Raw genomic sequence first — 20,337 nt, 5'->3', positions numbered from 1 at the left:
TCTCGCTAAGTTTGGGTAGCAATCTTTTTGAGACTAGGGTTAGCCGAGGCTGCGCCTCAGCCCTCTATCGACCGCTTTCTGAGGTGGTGGAGCCAAGCAACGAAGAACCGGCCGAAGGAGGTGCAGAAAGGGATTAACACCTTGGTAACATCAGTAGCTTGGGAGATTTGGAATCATCGCAACGACTGCGTTTTCAATAACGCCAATCTTAGAGTAGCGACGGTCTTGCAGGTGATAGAAAATGAGGGTCATCTTTGGGGTGTTGCTGGAGCTTCTCGCCTTCATAAGCTCCTTAGTGGGACGGCTAACCTAGGCAACTAAGCTCCCGGGGTAGCCTACTGTGTGTGGGTCTTGGTAGGAGGGCTCGGACACTCCTACTTTGTTTTTTTCTTTGTGTTGTGTTTTTTATTGTTTTTTCTTCCCCTTAGTGAAATGAAATGCAGCTTCTCCTGTGTTTTCGAGAAAAAAAATCCTAGAGGTTACGATCGAGAGGCTCTTCTAAATAGAACCTCAATCTACCACCATCCTGGATATTTTGCACAGTTGCACTCAGGTGCCATTTGAATCTCCTGAAGATGAAAATAAAGATAAAGATTAATTGTTTCATACAAAACGAGATGGTAATAACGTGTGATTAATTGAGTTTTAATTATTACAAACTTAAAAAATGGATTAATCTGATATTTTAGAGCAACTTTCATATAGAAAGTTTTCACACGAAACACACCGTTTAGCAGTTTGAAAAGCGTGCCACAAGTATCCATCCAACTCTTGTTGGAAAAACAAACAAAATTGAGTGGAGAGGAATAGAGGAGATTGAGAAGATACACAAAACGAGGTGTGCCATTAGCGCATGATTAATTAAGTATTAAATATTTTAAATTTCAAAAATAGATTAATATGATTTTTTAAAGAAAATTTCATATGGAAATTTTTTGCAAAAAAAACATACCGTTTACTTCGTCTATCCCATAGTATAAGGCGCGGTCAAAGTTGTTACGGTCTCCAAAACTAATCTTTAGTTTATAATTTCTCAGCAACAAAATTATAACCATATGAAAGTAAATTTAAATCTCAATCTAATGATATAAATTTTAACAAATAAAATTCATTTCATATTATACTAAGTGTTGGTCAAATTTTTTTTTAGGTTGAATCTTGAAATATGTGCGCGCCTTATATTATAGGATGGAGGGAATAATAGTTTGGAAATTGTGTGCGCGAAAAACGAAACAAACAAACTCACTTTCACCTTGGAACGCTAGTACGCTACCATCTTGTTCTAGGTACTGCGACGCTGCCTATAACAAGGACGATGGCGCTTCTACGTCCTGCGGCGAGACGACTCCGTCCATGCCCTGGACCACACTGGGCCATCACCGGTGGCGAGGATGGTGTTTTTTTTAAAAAAAACTAAACCGGTAGGAGAGCTGCCAATTATATTTTTAGTAAGCAGAAGTAAAAACCCTAGACGGGTTACAATAAAAAAAAAACCAACAACCGGCTGGCTAAACAGTTACACAGCATACGCCAGAACTCACTAACAACTGAAACCATTGACGGAGCCCAACGTAGGATGTCGTTACAATTGACCAAAACAGCATAGGGGGTTCTGACTTTGCAACCGTGTCATCCTTGCCGAGCTTACCGCCAAGCGACACAGCAGCTCCGACTTCAAACCGAATGCATCATCTAAACCTAGATGCTGCAAATGATCAAGTGGCTTCGACTTTCCACTATGAACCTCAGCCAAAGCCGTCTAAGCGCCACAATCTATTCACGACCAACAACATAACTCCTAGAAAGAAAATGCAGAGTGTCATCGTTGCCCAGCTTCATCACCCCGACGAAGCAGCTCCGACTCCACCTAGCAAAATCAAACAAAGAGCGAAAGTCGTCCACCGCAAAACAAAAGGTGGAGCTAGAACGCGAAGGCCTCGTCAAAACCTAGGACTGAAAAGCTTCGAAGCCAATGTATAGACCATCGACAATATCCTTGCACGAAGAGGTTTCTCCAAAGCGGTGCCCCCAAAGAGGACGCGACGTGGATCGCCGCCACCGCTCGTTCGGAAGCCGAAGCAAGGTTTTCACCCGGAGTATATGGTAAGGAAAGGAGAGGGGTACGCTAAAACGATGCCTCCAAGGAGGGGAATGACGCCAAAAGGCGTCGCCGTCATCAGCCGGCCAAACGGCTCGGCGAGGCTTTCGCCAGCGATTCCTTGTCCAAACCTACACAACCAATCCGCACAAGAAGGATCATCACCGGTCGACTACATTGTCCCTTCAGCGATCCGGCCTAGGCCACCGCCCACAGCTCTTCCCGCCGTCGACGTCGCGCCCGTACCCGGACGACTCCTTCCCCGCGTCCGCCCTGGGTGATGGCCTGCCAACCATCGCCGCCACAGGTGCCACCGTCGCCAGCCGCCACCGCCACCACCGTCGCTAGCGTCGCCGTCAGCCGTCCAGATCCGGCCGGGGTGGCGTGGATCTGTGGTGCAGCGCGCCGTGCGGGTCGTTGGCGTCGTGGAGGAAAGGCGCCACGGGCACGGCGTTCACGGCCGGAGCGTCGACGAGGGTGCCGCGCCGGAGGTCCCTCGTGGTAGCGAGGTTCTTGACGAGCCCATCGCCAGCACGCGCCGCAGCCCGCCGCCGTCGTCGCCATCTCCGTCGCCACCATATCCCACCAGTGCCACCGCCGCCACATCCGCCACCAGCGCCGCCGCTAGCCCCCGCCACCGGCCACCCCCCTGCCAGATCCGGCCGGACACGGCGCGGATCTGGCCACCACCGCCGCCGTCATGGATGGCTCCCCCGGCCTTCGAGCGCAGGGTGGGCAAGATGAGGCCCCGCTGTCGCCGTCCTTGCGCGCGGCTTTGCCGGCGGCCGCTCAGGCGGCGGCGAGGCGGAGGAGGAGGCGGGGAGAGAAGGCGGCGGCGGGCGCGTCGCCTCCCGAGCCGCCCGGGGGAGGGCGACGCGAGGGCCTCATGCGAGGGCCTCAATGGAGCAGGAGCCTGGCTTCTAGATTCCTCGAGAATGTCCATGTGCTATGTGGCATCCCTTTTGGGTACCTTGTCCACACGCCGTCCGGCGAGCTCTTGCACGATCTGGAGATTCAGGAATAGCGTCAGTTCCTACGATTTGTTGTTAGATGATCGAGACGACGATGACAAATACGACGACTCCTGTAACTCGCTTCAAGAGGAATCCTCACCGGAGGATGAAGACGACGACTCATGTGACCCACCTGATGAGGAGCTCGTCACCGAGGACATACAGCTTTACATGACTGAATTCCATGGACAGAACCTCGAGGATTTCCCTTGTGCCTTCCAACCAAGGATTTCCCTGGATTGAGCCCAAATTGCGTCTACATCACGGATGATTCACTCGAGTATATCAACTATTCTAGAAGATACAACAAGCGAGACATTGGTGTGTGGAGCATCGAGGATCAGAAATTGCAAAGCCTTGGAGGAGCATCGCCTATTAAAGATCCTTGGTTAATTTGGCCCACGCCACTCTGGATAACACCCTCCCTTTTATAGGGGAAATGAATGTTCATGAGACATGATGATTAAATCTTAGTTAATTGTTTTGGCACTGGTGTGCTACCCTAGATTTGTGGCATCATAAACTGTAGCTGTTATTGTAACAGGGTGTCCTCACCTTTTCATTAGTTGATACTCTCTCCATCAATTTTTGATAGTCATATTTCTAAATCTGAAAAATTTATTTTTGATAGGCATATTTCAATCCAACAATCCTCCTAATGACTTTTTCGGATTTAATGCGTGACTCTCCATTCTTCCACACAAGATTGGCTACATGGGCATCGAGAAATGTAAATATTAATAAATCGCTTATCTACGAGGAATAACTAGTAGCATGTTTAAATGGATGATAAGTAGAATTACTTATCCTTGGCCTGTGTGCCAAGATGAAATATAATTATCAAAAGTAGATGGAGGGAGTATTATATACTAAAAGTCCATTAAACATCCTATAAACGCTCCTAAGACGCCACGTGGTGCTTCTACAAGCGCTCCTAGGCCGCCATGTGGCATTCTACAATTCCACCGTTGATTTTCATTTAAAAAGTCCATTAAACATCCTATAAACGCTCCTAAGACGCCATGTGCCGCTTCTACAAGCGCTCCTAGACCGCCATGTGGTATTCTACAATCCCACTGTCGATTTTCATTTAAATTGGTGGACTATTTTACACCGTCAGATCAGATCTATTTATAAAGTTTATCCTTTCTATATCCGAGATAATCTGTTTAGTGGAAATATTTATGTACGTAAGATGAAAATAATTACGTATGTACGATGAGAAAAGATATAATTAACTTGATTGGCAACATGGGTATAAGATTGGCTACATGGGCATCGAGAAATGTAAATATTAATAAATCGCTTATCTACGAGGAATAACTAGTAGCATGTTTAAATGGATGATAAGTAGAATTACTTATCCTTGGCCTGTGTGCCAAGATGAAATATAATTATCAAAAGTAGATGGAGGGAGTATTATATACTAAAAGTCCATTAAACATCCTATAAACGCTCCTAAGACGCCACGTGGTGCTTCTACAAGCGCTCCTAGGCCGCCATGTGGCATTCTACAATTCCACCGTTGATTTTCATTTAAAAAGTCCATTAAACATCCTATAAACGCTCCTAAGACGCCACGTGGCGCTTCTACAAGCGCTCCTAGACCGCCATGTGGTATTCTACAATCCCACTGTCGATTTTCATTTAAATTGGTGGACTATTTTACACCATCAGATCAGATCTATTTATAAAGTTTATCCTTTCTATATCCGAGATAATCTGTTTAGGGGAAATATTTATGTACGTAAGATGAAAATAATTACGTATGTACGATGAGAAAAGATATAATTAACTTTAGCTACTGTTTATTTGAAAGAAAAACAACGTATGATAAGAAAAAAAATAAAGATAAAATAATTAGTATACTGTTCACTTGAAAAAAAAACAAAGGATACGTACGTTGTACGCACGATTGAAAAAAAAGAGGCTAGAAAGCCATAAAGAAAAATATATGCACGATGTTATAATCATCCAGATCTTTTTAAAATGGAAAAAGTCCACTTTGACTCCCTTAATTGTACGCCGAATCTAATTCGTACCCCTTAAATAGAAAACCGGATAGAATGACTCCCCGAACTAATAAAACCAGTGCAATTTGACTCCCTCATCGGTTTTGGAGGGCGGTTTTGCTGACGTGGCAATATTGACCCGGTCTTCGTCCCACGTGGCGCCGACGTGGCATTAGAATTTAAAAAAAAAATCTGTGGGAGCAATCTGTTATTCACACAAAAAATACTATGGGACCAACATGTGGGGTCCACATGTCATCCCCTCTCCTTCCCTCCTTCCTCCTCCCTCTCTCCCCTCTCTTTCTCTCCCCCTCTTTTGGTCGGAGACTCGGAGTGGCGACGGCGATGGCGGCATGCGGGCGAGGACCAAAGCGACGACGGCGGCATGCGGGCGAGGACCAGAGCGGCGACGATGGCGACATGCGGGCGAGGACCACAGCGGTGGCGACGGCGGCATGCGGGCGAGGACCAAAGCGGCGGCGGCGGGCAGGAGGCAGGGGATCTAGGCGGCGTTGTTGCTGGAACCACGCCCACGACGGCGTCGCCAGACGAGCACGGGGAGCTTGGCCTCGGCAGTGGCGGCAGAGTAGTCGAAGTGGAGGAGCGCAGAGACGTTGGGGGAGATGGCGCGGTCATGGGAGGCGGCGTCGGTGGAGCTCAACGCCGCCGAGCTCGTGTGCGCCCTCCGCGCCGTCGTGCTACTCCTCTACCTCCGTCGCCGCCAACCGAAGCGCCGCTGCCTTCCGAGGCTATCGCTGGTGTTGGAGAAGGGAAAGGGGAGAGGCGGCGCCGCCAAGATCTCGCCCACCCTTCGCCGTCGAGCTCGGGAGCGTCCTCCACGCCGTCGAGCTACTCCTCTGCCTCCGCCACCGCTTGCCGAAGCGCCGCCGCTGTTCGAGAAGGGAGAAGGGAGAGGCAGCGCAGCGGAAGGGGGAAGGGGACGTGGACGACGATGACGACATGGAGATGGCGAGGCGGAGCTGGAGGGGTGGTGGATGCTGATCCAACACCCACCTCCCGTACGCCGCTGATCTATCTCTGGTCCCGCACGTACGCCGCCGTCGCTACTCCGGCCCCCGCTTGCCGCCGCTGTCGATCCCCGTGTGCGTCCGGAGGGGGAGAGAAAAGAGAGAGAAGGGAGAGAGATGGAGGAGGAAGAAGGGAAGGAGAAGGATGACATGTGGGTGAATGACAGATGGGTCCCACTAAATTCTTTTCAATTCTAATGCCATGTCAGCGCCACGTGGGACGAAGTCTGAGTCAACACTGCCACGTCAGCAAAACCGCCCTCCAAAACCGCTGAGGGAGTCAAATTGCACTGGTTTCATTAGTTCGGGGAGTCATTCTATCCGGTTTTTTATTTAAGGGGTACGAATTAGATTCGGCGTACAATTAAGGGAGTCAAAGTAAAATAGGATCTCCTATATTATAAGAATAAAATTTATTACTCTATAAATATGGTCATTTGGCTACCAGTGTTTTTAAATCGTCATGTAATATGTGACACTACGTAATTTCACCTTCGATTTTTATTTAAATTAATAGACCCGTTATTTTATACCATTACATTAGCCCACTATGTTATTTAAATCAATTTATTTTGTTTCTGTCTTTCTTTATTTTTGTTTTTTTTTTTTGCCACAACCAAGATTGGAGTGGATACGGAGAGGGCTTTGCTCTATTAAACCTGTGCGGGATCGGCACACATTCTCCGTGTCGGACTCGGCACGTCTTTTTTGCCTTTTATGCTAGAGCGAACCATATCACCAAGAAGAAAGAGGAAAAGTTGCCTCTTCACAAGTGAGGCCGCGCGCGAGGGACGAAGGAAAGAAAGAAAGAAAGAAATCCCCAATTCCCCATTGGGACGTTAGGCCTCCAACTAGGGTTAGGGTTTCCTCGCGGTCGCGGCGGCCACCATGGCGGCGGCGGCGGACTGGACGAGTCTCCCCGACGATACCCTATTCGAGGTGATGCGGAAGCTGGGGATCCCCGACCTCCTCAACGCCGGCGCCGTCTGCTCGTCGTGGCGCCCCACCTACTCCTCCCTCCGCCTCCCCATCACCGACAAGTCACCATGCCTCCTCTACTCCTGCGACGCCGACGCCGACGACGTCGCCACGGTCTACAGCCCCAGCAGCGGCGCCACCTTCAAGCTCCGCCTACCCGCCCCCGCGTTCCGCCGCCGCTACATGGTCGGCTCCGACCACGGCTGGGTCGTCACCGCCGACGAGCTCTCCAACCTCCAGGTAATCAACCCGCTATCAGGAGTCCAGATCGATCTCCCGCCCGTCACGGAGCTCTACCACGTCGAGAGCTTTACCGATGATCGAGGGAGCCTCATGTACAGCAATCAGGACAATTGGATGCGCCGCCATGATCCCCAGTGGCTACCCGTGCCGTATCATCCACAGAGATTACGCCTTTTCTTGTACTACCGGGTCACCCTCTCCTGCAGCCCATCCGCCGGAAGCGAGTGCATCGTCCTCCTCCTGCACAGGCCGGACGGGGAGCTCTCCTTCGCCCGCGTCGGCGACCGGAGCTGGACACGGCTCACCGGCATCGAGAATCTCCCGGAAACGGGCTACAGATATGCATTCTACAACAAGAATGACAGGTTGTTCTACCTGTTAAACTGTCTGGGCTCGATCCATACGCTAGATCTGAATGGACCTGCTTCTTCTCCGGTCGCAAACCAGATTTTCAAAGAAATGGCGCTCTGGGATAATCCTAACAAATCGATCGCCGTGACGCCCCGCGGCGATATGGTGCAGGTCTGGAGGTGTAGGGATCCGCGCTGGGTTGATACCCCCGTACGCTTCCCTCCGGAGGATTGTGATGATGTTTATGATCCATGTCAGGAGCTGTACACGGATGAAATACTGCTGTTCAAGGTCGATATCGATGGTCGGAAACTTGTCAAGATGGATTCACTGGAAGATTATGTTCTTTTCATGGGTTTCAATTCCAGTGTTTGCCTTTCAGCTAAGGATTTTCCAAACTTGAAGGCAGGTTGTGCGTATCTTGCGGATGATGCTTACGAAGAAATATGTGTAAATAAACATGCTTGGCGGGAGCTGGGCATTTGGAACTTCAAGAGTGAGACTCTTGAAAGCTTTGGTGATCCACCTTCTGTCCTTCCTTGGCTTAACTGGCCACCTCCAATTTGGATTACTCCCTCCATTTATTAATGAGAGAGAGTTGAGTAACAGTGGGAGACTGGGAGCTTCTATTTGGATACATTATGTGTATTGATATGCCCTCAACCAGTGGGCTAGAGCTCAAGAGCTTCAATTTGGATAAATTCAACCTGTAGTAATTTGTCCTGTTGGGACAAATTCTTTCTCTACTATAGTTAGGTGCTCTTGTTTGAATAATACTTTTGTTTGTACTCCTGTTTAAGTGACATCTTAAGTTACTTTCCTTGAAGGTTTCATGTTCCTCTTTCTTTTATGTATGGTTTCCTTGAAGGTTTCATCATGTTCCTCTTTTTTTATGTATGGTGTTGTAAGTTGTAACTGCGTCCAATATGTTTAGGTAAAACATAGTAAAAGTTACTGTGCCTTCTGATGTTATGATACAAAGATAAGATTGATAAAATGTCTCATTGCTGCCAACTTTTCCATCAGATCTTCTCTTACCAGTAACAACGTTTCACCAAATGGAGGTGATAACTGATCAATTGTGAATGTAAATCTACTATCTATTCTATTAAAACGTAATGAAATTCATGATCATACATCATCATTTATGTACTTTGTTTTTTTCATGAATAGTTTTTTTTTTCCAGTGTTGTTTATATTCTTGCCACATCAATAACCATGTTATTCGAACCATGTCGAGACCTCTATGTTATTCGAACATTTTTACATTGTTTGAGAGCCATTTGTACAGCTTAAGTAGTTCAGGGGTTCTCTCTCTCTCTCTCTCTCGACTTGTGCGGCATATATTGTTGCAAAGCCCTTATGGCTCGCCAATACTTGAATTGGCATGCGCCTATTTGGAAATACCCTCCCTTTTATAGATGAAGTGATATTGCAAAAATACCATGGACTAGAAAATTCAGCTTTACATCATCAAAATGTTCAGAACTGTAAAGTTTTAGCTCCAGCAGTGGACTAGACTGTGGCTGTTGTGCCTGCCTCTGAAACTGGGTCGATACACTCAAAGAAGATTATCAAGGACAGAAACTGGAACGACTGTATTCTTCAAGCACTTTCTCCCATGAATCAAATTCCTGCATGAAAACAAGTCTCATTATGAAAAGGGCTAATCTGGCAAAAAGCCCCCTAAAAAATGCAGGGAAAATGCTAGTCAAACTTGCCATGACTGAGTCGAGTGTTTCTCATATACGAGCCACTTCTCTTCTCGAACAAAGCATATCTATCTTGCTGATCAGCACGAAATACCTGATAATGTTACATAGTGCGTCAGACATTGATCATATGTGTAATATATGGTGGTACTGTGCATAGGTGAAAATTCATATGTGTAATATATGGTGGTCTGTGCATAGGTGAAAATAATAACTAAGAAAAAAACGCAGGTAATTGGTCAAGATATATGGTGTAATACTGATGCTGATATAATATATTGCATAATATATCCATCTGATAGCGGAACGGCAAATTTGCTCGACACTGTTTATATAATACTATCCGTTCTACTGGATAAGGTAGCTATACTTGATTGCATTCTGAATCAAACAAAGTGCAGCCTCTTTATTAACTTCTTCACTTGGCCTACCACAGATAAATTCTTTCACCTTCATACCAACAAAATAATGCAGTTAAATCTCTCGTTTTTCTAGTTTGAATTGCAGTGCCATGGCTAAGTTCATAAGATTAAGGGCTTCTGACCAAATCTATTGGCAAATCACTTTTGGGACGGTTATAAGAACATCAACAGCTGATAAGTACAATGCAACAAATGCAATGCAATTTCACACTCTTGCAAGAGTCCTGCTACAGACACGTTCAAGTATTTGCATACCCAAGTCTATAACCCTGGTGTAACTCAACAAAGCATCACTAAATGCAATCGCAGAGAGTCTCACCTGTTAGCAAGCCACAACCTCAATCAAGAAGAAAATTGAAACATTAAACTCTTTGTAGTAGACTGACTTCATATCCGAGAAACTAATCTCTACTATTATGAAAACCTGTCTGATCCCTATCCTAGTTTCCTAATCTTAGATTTGTGGTAAGTAAAGAATTTCCTACCTTCAATTGACTCCTTTCTAATATTTGACTTAAACCTGGCGCAGGCCAGGCTATTGCCATATGATATTTGACAAATTGGTATAAAATATGCATCTGGGAATAAAAGTTTTGATGTGCACATACCGCAGAAACCATAGTGTACTTGCATTCTGAGTGCAGGCCTTCATAAACAGGATTAATGTCAAAGGGGGCAGCAATGCTGACCAGTAATCCAGAGACAAAATGGCTACCATTCTCACTTGGATAGCTATAAACTGTGACAAAGCAGTATACAAAGAGAATGAAATAAGTTTAAGTGTAAATTACCACAAAATGAGCATAATATGAATTACAGAATGATATATTGTGTTTAATCAGTCCAATAATATTTGTCAAAAACCTCTAGTTACTTTTGTTGCATTAATCATACTGAAGGATGTCATTTGCAGACCTGTAAAGACTGTGGCTTCTGTGCCTGCCTCTGAAAACAGGTCGATATGCTCCAAGAAAATTATCTGAGGATAGAGCCTGGAATTACTGTATTCTGCAAGCACTTTCTCACATGAATCAAAATCCTGCATGGAGAGAGTCTCATCATGAAAAGGGGTAATTAATCTGGCAAAAGGCCAAAAACAATGCAGGGAAAATGCGAGTCAAACTTGCCTTGACTTCGTTGAGTGTTTTATTATACAAGCCACCTCTCCACCTCTCGAGCAAAGCAGATATCTCGCCCCACAGCACAAAATACATGATAATGTTAGTAGATACTTATGTTTAACATGAACCTTTGGTCTATAGAGCATTTTAATAGTTTATTTGGTTTTCCCTATTAAGCTGTACTAGTTCTCGAAGAAAATTGTTAACACCATAGAAGTTCTGGAACTATCATGTAGCGCTGTCGACCACATGATAGTTCTGGAACTATCATGTAGCGGTGTCTTCAAAAGACGCACTAGGAGCAGGTCGGGAGATGGAGGGTGAGCTCCCAGCTACAACCAATGGAGAAGGATGCAGTACCCGTTCCCACTGCGACGTCGTCCTCCAGAGCACGACGGTGGGATATATTCCGCTTCGGCCAGGGCAACTCCTTGGAGAGCCTGCCTCAACCTCGCTGCTGGCCCTGGCAACGGCGGCGCTGTCGCCATCCTCAGCGGAAGCGGCGCAATCAGCGGAAGAGGCCGTTGCGGAAGGGAACGACGCAAGGCAGGGAGGCAACACGATTTCCGGTTGAAGCAGTTATGCCCTCTCTGACGGTGACGCGATCTCAGAAGGCGGATCGAGCAACGCGCGGCAGAAGCGCGGCTCCAACTCCTAGCGGCGTCGCGTGCAGTGGATGATTAAGGTTCCACGTCCATGGCTGGATGAGAAGATCGATCAAGCCATGGTGGTGGCTCTTGGGTCTGTGGGCTGGTCCATCAATTACAGGGCAAAAGGGCCTTCAACCATGTCTTGTGCTGGCTAGGTGGAGGTCTGAACATGCCATCTGCTAACTATCTAGGGAAACAGGATCAGATATGCAACTTGCTATGGAATTATCCTCTCTCTCAAAGCATTAGGATGGAGTCCACCTGCACATGATGGTGGCGAGATAGCATAGTGGTGCTTCATAATCTTCAATCTATTTTTTAGTTATAATTATGTCAAAAGCAAGATTTTACCAGCGAGAACAAATGAGTGTTTTCACGGGTGACTGGAGAGAGAATGGCGGGAAGTTTCTCATGAACAGTGATGCATTGGGTAGTGGATGCTAGAATTTGATGATCAGTCCTTCATCAAGTAAAGAACACATCATTTTATTTTGCTTAGCCCACAGTAGATGTCAATACCTTTTTCTAACGACTAGCACAAGACGGTGCGAAGTTCGGTCCAAGCTCCTCACGAAGGCTGTTCATTTTTCCCTCGGACGAATTATAGCAGTCTATGAGGTTGTTATTTTGGCGCTTCGCCTTCTCCAGGTCCTCCTTCGACCTTTTGTTGTCGGCCTTAGCCTGCTTAAGGGCTTTGGCCACCACCTCCCCCTCCTGGTCCTTTCGACCAAGTCTCCTTCGAGCCTGCGAAGGCGGTCCTTGTACCCGTCAAGACAAGCCCGAACAGATTGCTCCGTGCTGCGGTGGGCCAAAAGGGCCTGCAAAAGGGGGGTGAGGCGAAAAATTTAGTGGAATACGTACAAGCTTCGCGCGCACGAAAAGTAATAAAAAATGCTAAAGAGTAAAAGGCATACCCGAACGAGTAGGCTCTTCACCGCCATGCAGCCCTCGTGGAACTCATTTAGCTCGGTGAATGGGCTAGGCCCGCTGGCCAGTGAAACGAGTTGACTCACCCCACCGATGAAGGGGATGAGCTCCGAGCACTCTCGAAATCCACCGGGACGAAACGAGGAACCGACTACGAATTGTTGTCGGAGGCGGAGGTCTAAGCGGCAGGACGCTTTTCAGCCCTAAGGCTTAGGTGCGAAAGAAGAGGACTAGTAGTCGGGGCGGCGAAGGCTTCTATGGAGTCCCTCACTGCCTTCTCGGCCGAAGCCGATGTGCCGATGTCCGCACTTCCGTCCTAATCGCCAACTGGGGGCACAACATTCGCCAAGGTGAGGACCTAGGGAGCTCAGGGCGCTGACGACGTCGGTGTGCTTGGCGAAGATGGCTCGCTGTCCGTAAAGGTAGAGGGAATCATCACCCCTCCCTTCGTCACAATCTTCGCTTGTTTCTTCCTGCCGCTTGGACCACCTTTTTTCGGCGTGGCCTTGGCAATATCCGCCAAGGTCTTCGCTCCTTCAAGGTCCGTTTGGCGAAGCGGGAATGCACTGGAGCATAACCCCGAGAACCCTCTTCGCCCCCGCTCCCGTCGGTAGCTTCGTCCTCCTCGTCGTCCACGTCATCTGCCTCCGACTCGACCACAGGCGCCTTGGAGGCCCTACAGGTTCTGGCCCGAGCTCCAGGCGCAGCCTTCGGCACTGCAAGTTTGCATTTCTTCGACGCACCGGCGCCATTGTCAACTTTGACGATGTTCGCCCGGGCAGGTAGTTCGCCGCTAGGGCTGGAAACGAGCCGAGCCAAGCCAGGCTCGGCTCGGCTTGCAATGGCTCGCAACAAGCTAGGCTTGGCTTGGCTCAGCTCGGTTTGGGAAACGAGCTAAAACATGAGCTCGGCTTAGCTCGTTTCCTGGCTCGAGCCAGCTCGAGCTGGCTTGCGAGCCTTCCGTTGAAGCTATATAATTTGTAATCATTAAGAAAAATAATAACAAATCATCAACATGTAAAATTAAAATAACTTTATATATTCAATTCATTAGAATATAGATAATAAATTACATATTGACAAATAATAACTCTACTAGAAAATAAAATCATCCATATAAATACATGATGGCCTAGGCTCACGAGCCAAATCAAACGGCTCGCGAGCTAGCTCGGGCTCGGCTCGTTTCAGGAACGAGCTGAAAAGGAGGCTTGGGCTTGGCTCGTTTGGCATTCAAGCCGAGCCGAGCTAAGCGAGCTCGAGCCAAGCCTGAGTTGAGCTCACGAGCCCAAGCTTTTTTTCCACCCCTATTCGCCGCTGTGTACCCGGTTCGCCCGTCCATCCAGCTAGCGCAGGATCAACCGACCATACTCCACGGCCGTCAAACCTCTGATGATATTTATGGCATCGGCCTCCGCGTCCTCTAACGAAAGCCCTGCAAGGCCAAAAGGACGTTAGGCCTGCAATAAAAGAAAAAGGGAGGGGGAAAACCAAAATTAATGGCGAAAGACTCACGGTTGATCCCCACGGGAAGAACGAGTCGTGGAAGGCCGAACTCTTCCTCGTCCTCCTTCACTTCGACCCCCCAGTCTCGTGCAAGGGGGGGGGCGATCTGGAGCATACAGTACTCCTCGCAAAGGTCACGGGTGCTAAGGCGGCGCTCAACCTTGCGAAGGAGAATGAGCCTTGATTCTAAAGTACCGTCGACCTCCACGTTCAGCTTGGAGTTGATGGAGATAGGGAGGCGGCAAAATCATAGCCTAACTGCATTATCTAAGTTGGTGGCGTAGGTGTTGGTGATGTAAAACCACTTCTGCATCCAAAACCAATCCCATTTCGGCATGGATGCAGGGACCAGCCACGAGTCCGAATGCTCCGGCCGAAGGTTGAAGTTCACGCAGTCGAAGACCGTCTTCTTCGGCTTGATAGGTGTGTTCATGTCCTTTGTCGACGTGCTGGCGGTGAAGAGGAGGGTGAAAAGCTCCGTTGTAGGAGCAAAACCAGTCATTCGGCACATCCAGGCGAAGACAGAGAGCTTCGCGATGGCCGAAGGATTAAGCTGTGGAAGCCTTTTCTCATACATCTCTAGGACGGATGGAAGAAAATCGTCGTATGGCAGCCGCAGGCCCGCGCCGAAAAACGAAGTGAAGACCACCGTGCGCTCTTTGCTCGGTGCTAGAACGACGTCGTCGACAGGCCAAAAGGCCTAACCTTCGGCAATCACCTCGGCGAGAACCATCGCAACCAAGTCAGAGTCGTCAACCTTCGACTTGCCCAGGAAGCTAGACCAATTGTCGCCGAGGCTTCCAGGGCCTTCACCAGTCGCTCCGGCCCTGGCAGGCTTGCAAAGAGCCATCTCAACCATGGCGAAAAGGAGGATAGAGAGCAAGCATGAAGGTGGAGGACTTAGTGTGGCAAAGGGCAAGGTCAAGCGGGCGAAAGCGCAAAAAGCGGGAGGACGAGAGCGTGTTTGAAAGCAACTGCAGTGAAAAGTGAGCGGGGTAAAGGTAAAAGTGACCCGCTGGAGGGTTATATAGCCCGGCGAAGCGATGGTTCGCCTTCCACCCAATCCTAGCCCGCCACGTGTCACCTAAGGGTAGATGAAACGGTAAATTCCCATTGGATTGGGCCGCATACTGCAAGGCCGAACGAAAATAATACCCACGGCCCAATAATGTTCAAAAAAAAGAAAGATTTTGCTGAACATAGGCAAACGTTGAAAAGACAAATCACAAGTTTCAAACAAATTGCAAATGTTGAGTTTTGCAGGTGGAAGCCAGGTTTCAGCAGGAACATCAGCCGAAAGAGGCGTCTCATGCCATACCACACACCTTGCACGGTATCGGCCAAAGCTCCCTACTCACCATTGCCCATGAGGGGCTCGTTGGAGGTATGTCATGAGGGCCTTCGGCCGACCTGCCGAAACCGTCTAATCCATCAAACATCGACTAAGTCCAAGAGGAATACCTAAGTCGAAGCCAAGGGGCGAAACTCTTGGGCAAAGCGGAATGACAAAGACCAAGGGGTTCGCCATCAAGCCTGGGCAAAGCCAGGTGACGAAGACCAAAGGGTTTGCCACCAAGCTCATTAATCAACCGAAGATCCACCAAGGGCGAAGGCCGTAGGGCGAAGCATAAGGCCGCCGCCCGAAGTAGAAGATGCCTTCGGCTAAGTGCTTGGAGGCCCTGCGGCCCAAAGAGGCCCTTTGCCACTAATAGGCCGGCCCAAGAAGATCGCCTTAGGGTCCATGAATACAAAAGACATTGTATACCCACGCTAATGTCCCTATCATAAGGGTAGCCATGTAAATTCCCCTGTATTAACTAAGCCCTAGAGGGTATGAGCCTGTGCTAGTACTATAAATAGCCCCCTAGGGTCATGTAATGGGGGCATACCAAAAAATTTTACCAATTAATATATTGTTTTACTATTCCAACAACTCATCAAGTTAACCACGTCCTTCGACGTGAAGCAGTTGTCATTCGACAACAGTTTGTCAATGAATGTGATGTTCAATGTTAACACTATTTAGTGAGAAAACAAATAAAAAGGCATAATACGGTTTCCTGTGATAATTTTTTAGTTAAAATTAAAATATTATTAATACGTGATGTAATATTTTTCTTTTATTAATAGATAAGTTAGATGTGCTATGCTTTAAATAGCCATATTGATCGTTTGTTTTTTTCGATGGTAGGTGCCTATGTACGTATATGTTTTTTTCCAACGATAGTGTGCTTGTTCCTTTTGTTTTTTTTTGGGTATGTATGTACATATGGTTTTTTCTTTTTTTTTCTTTCCTTAAATATGTGTATGTATTTACGTACGTATATTTTTTTGTCTCACCTTTTTCTATTTGGCCACTGGCGGGACTTAGGAGTAAGGTAGGATCTTACGTAATGGGCTAATGGGAAATAGGAGAGATGTGAATTATGGGGTTTTAATTCTTTTAAAAAATAATTCTAATAATTAAAATAGCGGGTCCACCGATTTATTAAAGTGCAATGTTGTACCTTAGGAGCGTTTTTAGGATGCCGTATGGCAACTTAGAAAATTTAATGGACGTTTAGTATATAATGTATGTTAAGGATGGATTATAATATCAGACCACTTCATAAAGAATAAAATTTTGCACATGGCAGAGCATTAAGCAAGACTAAGAGAAACGATAGCTATCAATTAACGGTAAAAAGATTGCCCATGCAATTAACTTTACATAACAGTAAAAAATAAAACAGATCACAATGGTAAAACAAAAGTTAAAGAAAGTACTACTTCATTGCATATTTGTAAAGGTTAAGATCTATAAGTCAAATGCAAACGCAATCGGACATGAATGTTAAAGAACCTGAACGAGAATAACCTGGTCAGGAGAGGACTTTCTATACTGATGAAGCAAATAAGGGAGATGACTTTCTCTACTGATGAAGCAAATAAAACAGATCACAATGGTAAAATACAAGTTAAAGAAAGTACACTTCATTGCATCTCTATTAAGGTTAAGATTTATAAGTCAAATGCAAACGCAATCGGACATGAATGTTAAAGAACCTGAACGTGAATAACCTGGTCAGGGAGAGGACTTTCTCTACTGACGAAGTAGCCTGCAATATTGACATGGTTCTGGCGCAAATTCTGGAATATGCTGAAGTATTTTTGGCATTCAGATAGCTTCTTGTTGATGCAGAACTTACTGTGCTTAGCACAGTGATCGCACAACCTATGTCTTTTGAAGAAAATGATTTTCTCCTTGCTGCCCTTCTTAATTGCATTACATCATGGTTCTTCAGATGCAGCATCGAAGTATTCCTAAATCCTCGTGTTGATTCCAGCTTCCTCCTCGTCGGCGCAGGCAACCATCGGCTCCGCGTTGTCATCTTCTGTGGAGTTACTACCTCATCGTCCCAATCAAGAAAATCCTGGTCCTCCCAACTAAGAATAGCCTCGCGATCGTCATCTATTCGTGCTTCTGTGACAATGAGAGGGTATTAGTGTCTCGGGAACACGTGGGGAACAGGAGCAGTGCAGCCCCTGCAGGGGTTGGGGGGAGGGAGGAGGAGAAGAGGAACGGGTGGCGGAATCACCTTGGAAAGAGCGGGACGAGGTGCACGCGGGGGCGAAAGCGGCCGCGTAGTCGCCGGAGAGTGGGTGGTTGCGATGGTTGGTGTCCCCGCCGCACGCCAGGAGCTGAGGAAGAGGAGGAGAGAAAGGAGCTGAAGAGGAACGGGTGGTGGTCTCACCTTGGAAGAGCTGGACGAGTTGCGCCGGGAGCTGAGGAGGAGGATGAGAGGAAGGAGCTGAAGAGGAACGGGGTGGTCTCACCTAGGAAGAATGGGACGAGTTGCGGAGCAGAAGTGGGAGCGGCGGCTAGTTGCCGGAGAAAGGGGAGAGTAGTGGTCTCCCGCGCTAGAGACGAGGAGGAAGAATAGAAAGGAAAGGGGCCGTGTGGGGTTTTTGGGGAAAGCGCACTCGTGTGTTTACCGTTTTTGTTCTCTCTCCCCTCGCGTTGGGCCTTGTCGCCTTGACCTTGCCGTCTCTTTCCTTTCGAAAAGTCTTTCTTACCTCCCTCTATTCGCATCCATTCACCGACATACCAGGTATAGAGGCGCTCCCTAACTATCGAAAACTATATCGTTTTTACCTTCTCAAGTGGTTTGTATGGTGAATTTTGCTCTATGTGCCACCTGATGATTTTGTCTAAGTGACACGTTGACTTGTCCACCCCCAAGTGCGGAGGTAGAGTATGGGAGGGGGGGTGCCCAGGAACCCGATCAATAAAACTTTTAAGCTATAGCTCACCTGTTTTCACTATGTGTACCCCACTCAATACAAATTTAGGTAACCGTATCAGCTTAAACTTGATCTAAAATAGAGTTAATTAAGCAAGTGGCACCCTCTTCTATTTCGTTTTGTATGGGGTGGAATACTGACTTAGAGCTCATGTGGCAATTCAACTTTAAAAAATTAAAAAATATGTGACGTTGTATATATCAGTCACATGAAAAACAAAAAACCAAATACCAATGGCCCGTAGTCGGTGGGCTCGAGCTCGAGGTGGCTGCCGCCAGGAGCAAGAGGCCGCCTCTCTCGTTAGCCCCCTCCACCAAAGCACGCTGTTGAATTCCACGGTGAGCTGCTACACGCTGTCTCTCCTAGGTCTAGCAGGAGGGAGGCGGAGAGGAGGTGATCTGGAACGGAGATAATGGTGTTGTGCAGGACATTGGGGTTTTGGTGGCGATGGCCTCTGTTGTGCAGAGGGGCGGTGGTGGATTCTAGATGTAGACCTCTGCTCGACCTTCCCACTCCATATAGATTTTACCTCGGTTTTCATTAGCACGCTTTTTAAACTACAAAACGGTATACTTTGTGTGTAAACTTTTTATATGAAAGTTGCTTTAAAATATCAAATATATCCATTTTTCAAATTTTGTAACAACTGAAACTCAATTAATCACGTGCTAATAGCTGTCTCGTTTTGTGTGCCCACTTTTAATCTTCATCGTGAGAAGATTCGAACACAGCATGTCATCTACTGCGTGTGCCTTTGCTTATTTGCCATCCAATCCGCATGACCTCTCAAATACTCTCCCTTTTTATTTCATGTCACTATCCCTCTTTGTTTCTTGTCATTTTTGTGGACTCTTTTGCTACTAAGCGCACGTGACATGACACGAAAGGGGAGAAAGAGAGGGAATCAGGAGCAGAAGGAGATATCGGAAGGGAAGTTGCGGCCTCTCGCACAACGAGCATACCACCGCCAACAGGCCTCGCGCGTCGCTAGCCTCCACCAAACCAGCGAAAATACTATCGCGCGCGTTCCTCCCCGCGCGACGAGCTGCGTGGCGATCCTAAATACTGTGCTGAGAAGTAATCAGGGGATAACTTTGGGAGTTTGGGTACTCCTCGACTCCTCGATGCCAACGAAAAAAGTGCATTTTTTTATTGCAAAGGGAGGAAAGACACGCACCTGTAAATCAAATTTGTTTATACCATTAATCTGATTACCTTCCGTTTCTGCTGCTCATGAGAATAGCTACTCAAGGAGGATTAATCGATGAAAGTAAAATAAATCAATTACGATTTGCTGGACTGTTATGTTGACAAAAGTAAATACTCCCTCCGTTTCAAAATGTTTGACACCGTTGACTTTTTAGTACATATTTGACCGTTCGTCTTATTCAAAAACTTTTGTGAAATATGTAAAATTATATGCCTATATAAAAATATATTTAACAATGAATCAAATGATAGGAAAATAATTAATAATTACTTAAATTTTTTGAATAAGACGAACGGTATTTAAAAAAGTCAACGGTGTCAAACTTTTTGAAACGGAGGTAGTATAAGACACGATGTTTCATGATTTTTACTATAACATGTTCACTCTTTTTCTCCTGTTGCAACACAGAAACATTTTGCTACTAGCTAGTATAATAATAAAAGAGTATGTAAAATTGTTTGTATCTCTCCTGTTTATTTTTTAAGTGGATTAATAAAGGGCAACACAACATTATCGCCTCAGTGTTGTTACGATATACTCCCTCCGTTTCGAAATGTTTGACGCCGTTGACTTTTTATCATATGTTTGACCGTTCGTCTTATTCAAAAAAATTTAAGTAATTATTAATTCTTTTCCTATCATTTGATTCATTGTTAAATATATTTTTATGTAGGCATATAATTTTACATATCTCACAAAAGTTTTTGAATAAGACGAATGGTCAAACATGTGTTAGAAAGTCAACGGCGTCAAACATTTCGAAACGGAGGGAGTAATTTCGT

General features: G+C 46.6%; 1 protein-coding gene across 1 annotated transcript; it reads left to right on the top strand.

The window, feature by feature from the left end:
• Positions 1–6,882: 6,882 nt before the first annotated feature.
• Positions 6,883–8,753, top strand: LOC127754162 (uncharacterized). The gene has a single exon (XM_052279635.1). It carries the CDS (start codon positions 7,040–7,042, stop codon positions 8,309–8,311), a length of 1,272 nt encoding a protein of 423 aa, XP_052135595.1. The 5' UTR covers positions 6,883–7,039; the 3' UTR covers positions 8,312–8,753.
• Positions 8,754–20,337: the final 11,584 nt, after the last annotated feature.

This window comes from Oryza glaberrima, chromosome 11 (genome assembly GCF_000147395.1).
Source record: "Oryza glaberrima chromosome 11, OglaRS2, whole genome shotgun sequence".
Lineage (NCBI taxonomy): Eukaryota > Viridiplantae > Streptophyta > Magnoliopsida > Poales > Poaceae > Oryza > Oryza glaberrima.
This window is presented reverse-complemented; position numbering and strand designations above follow the sequence as displayed.

Excerpts from the sequence above, each read along its gene's own strand:
- LOC127754162 (XM_052279635.1), top strand. The coding sequence starts at position 7,040 with ATGGCGGCGGCGGCGGACTGGACGAGTCTCCCCGACGATACCCTATTC.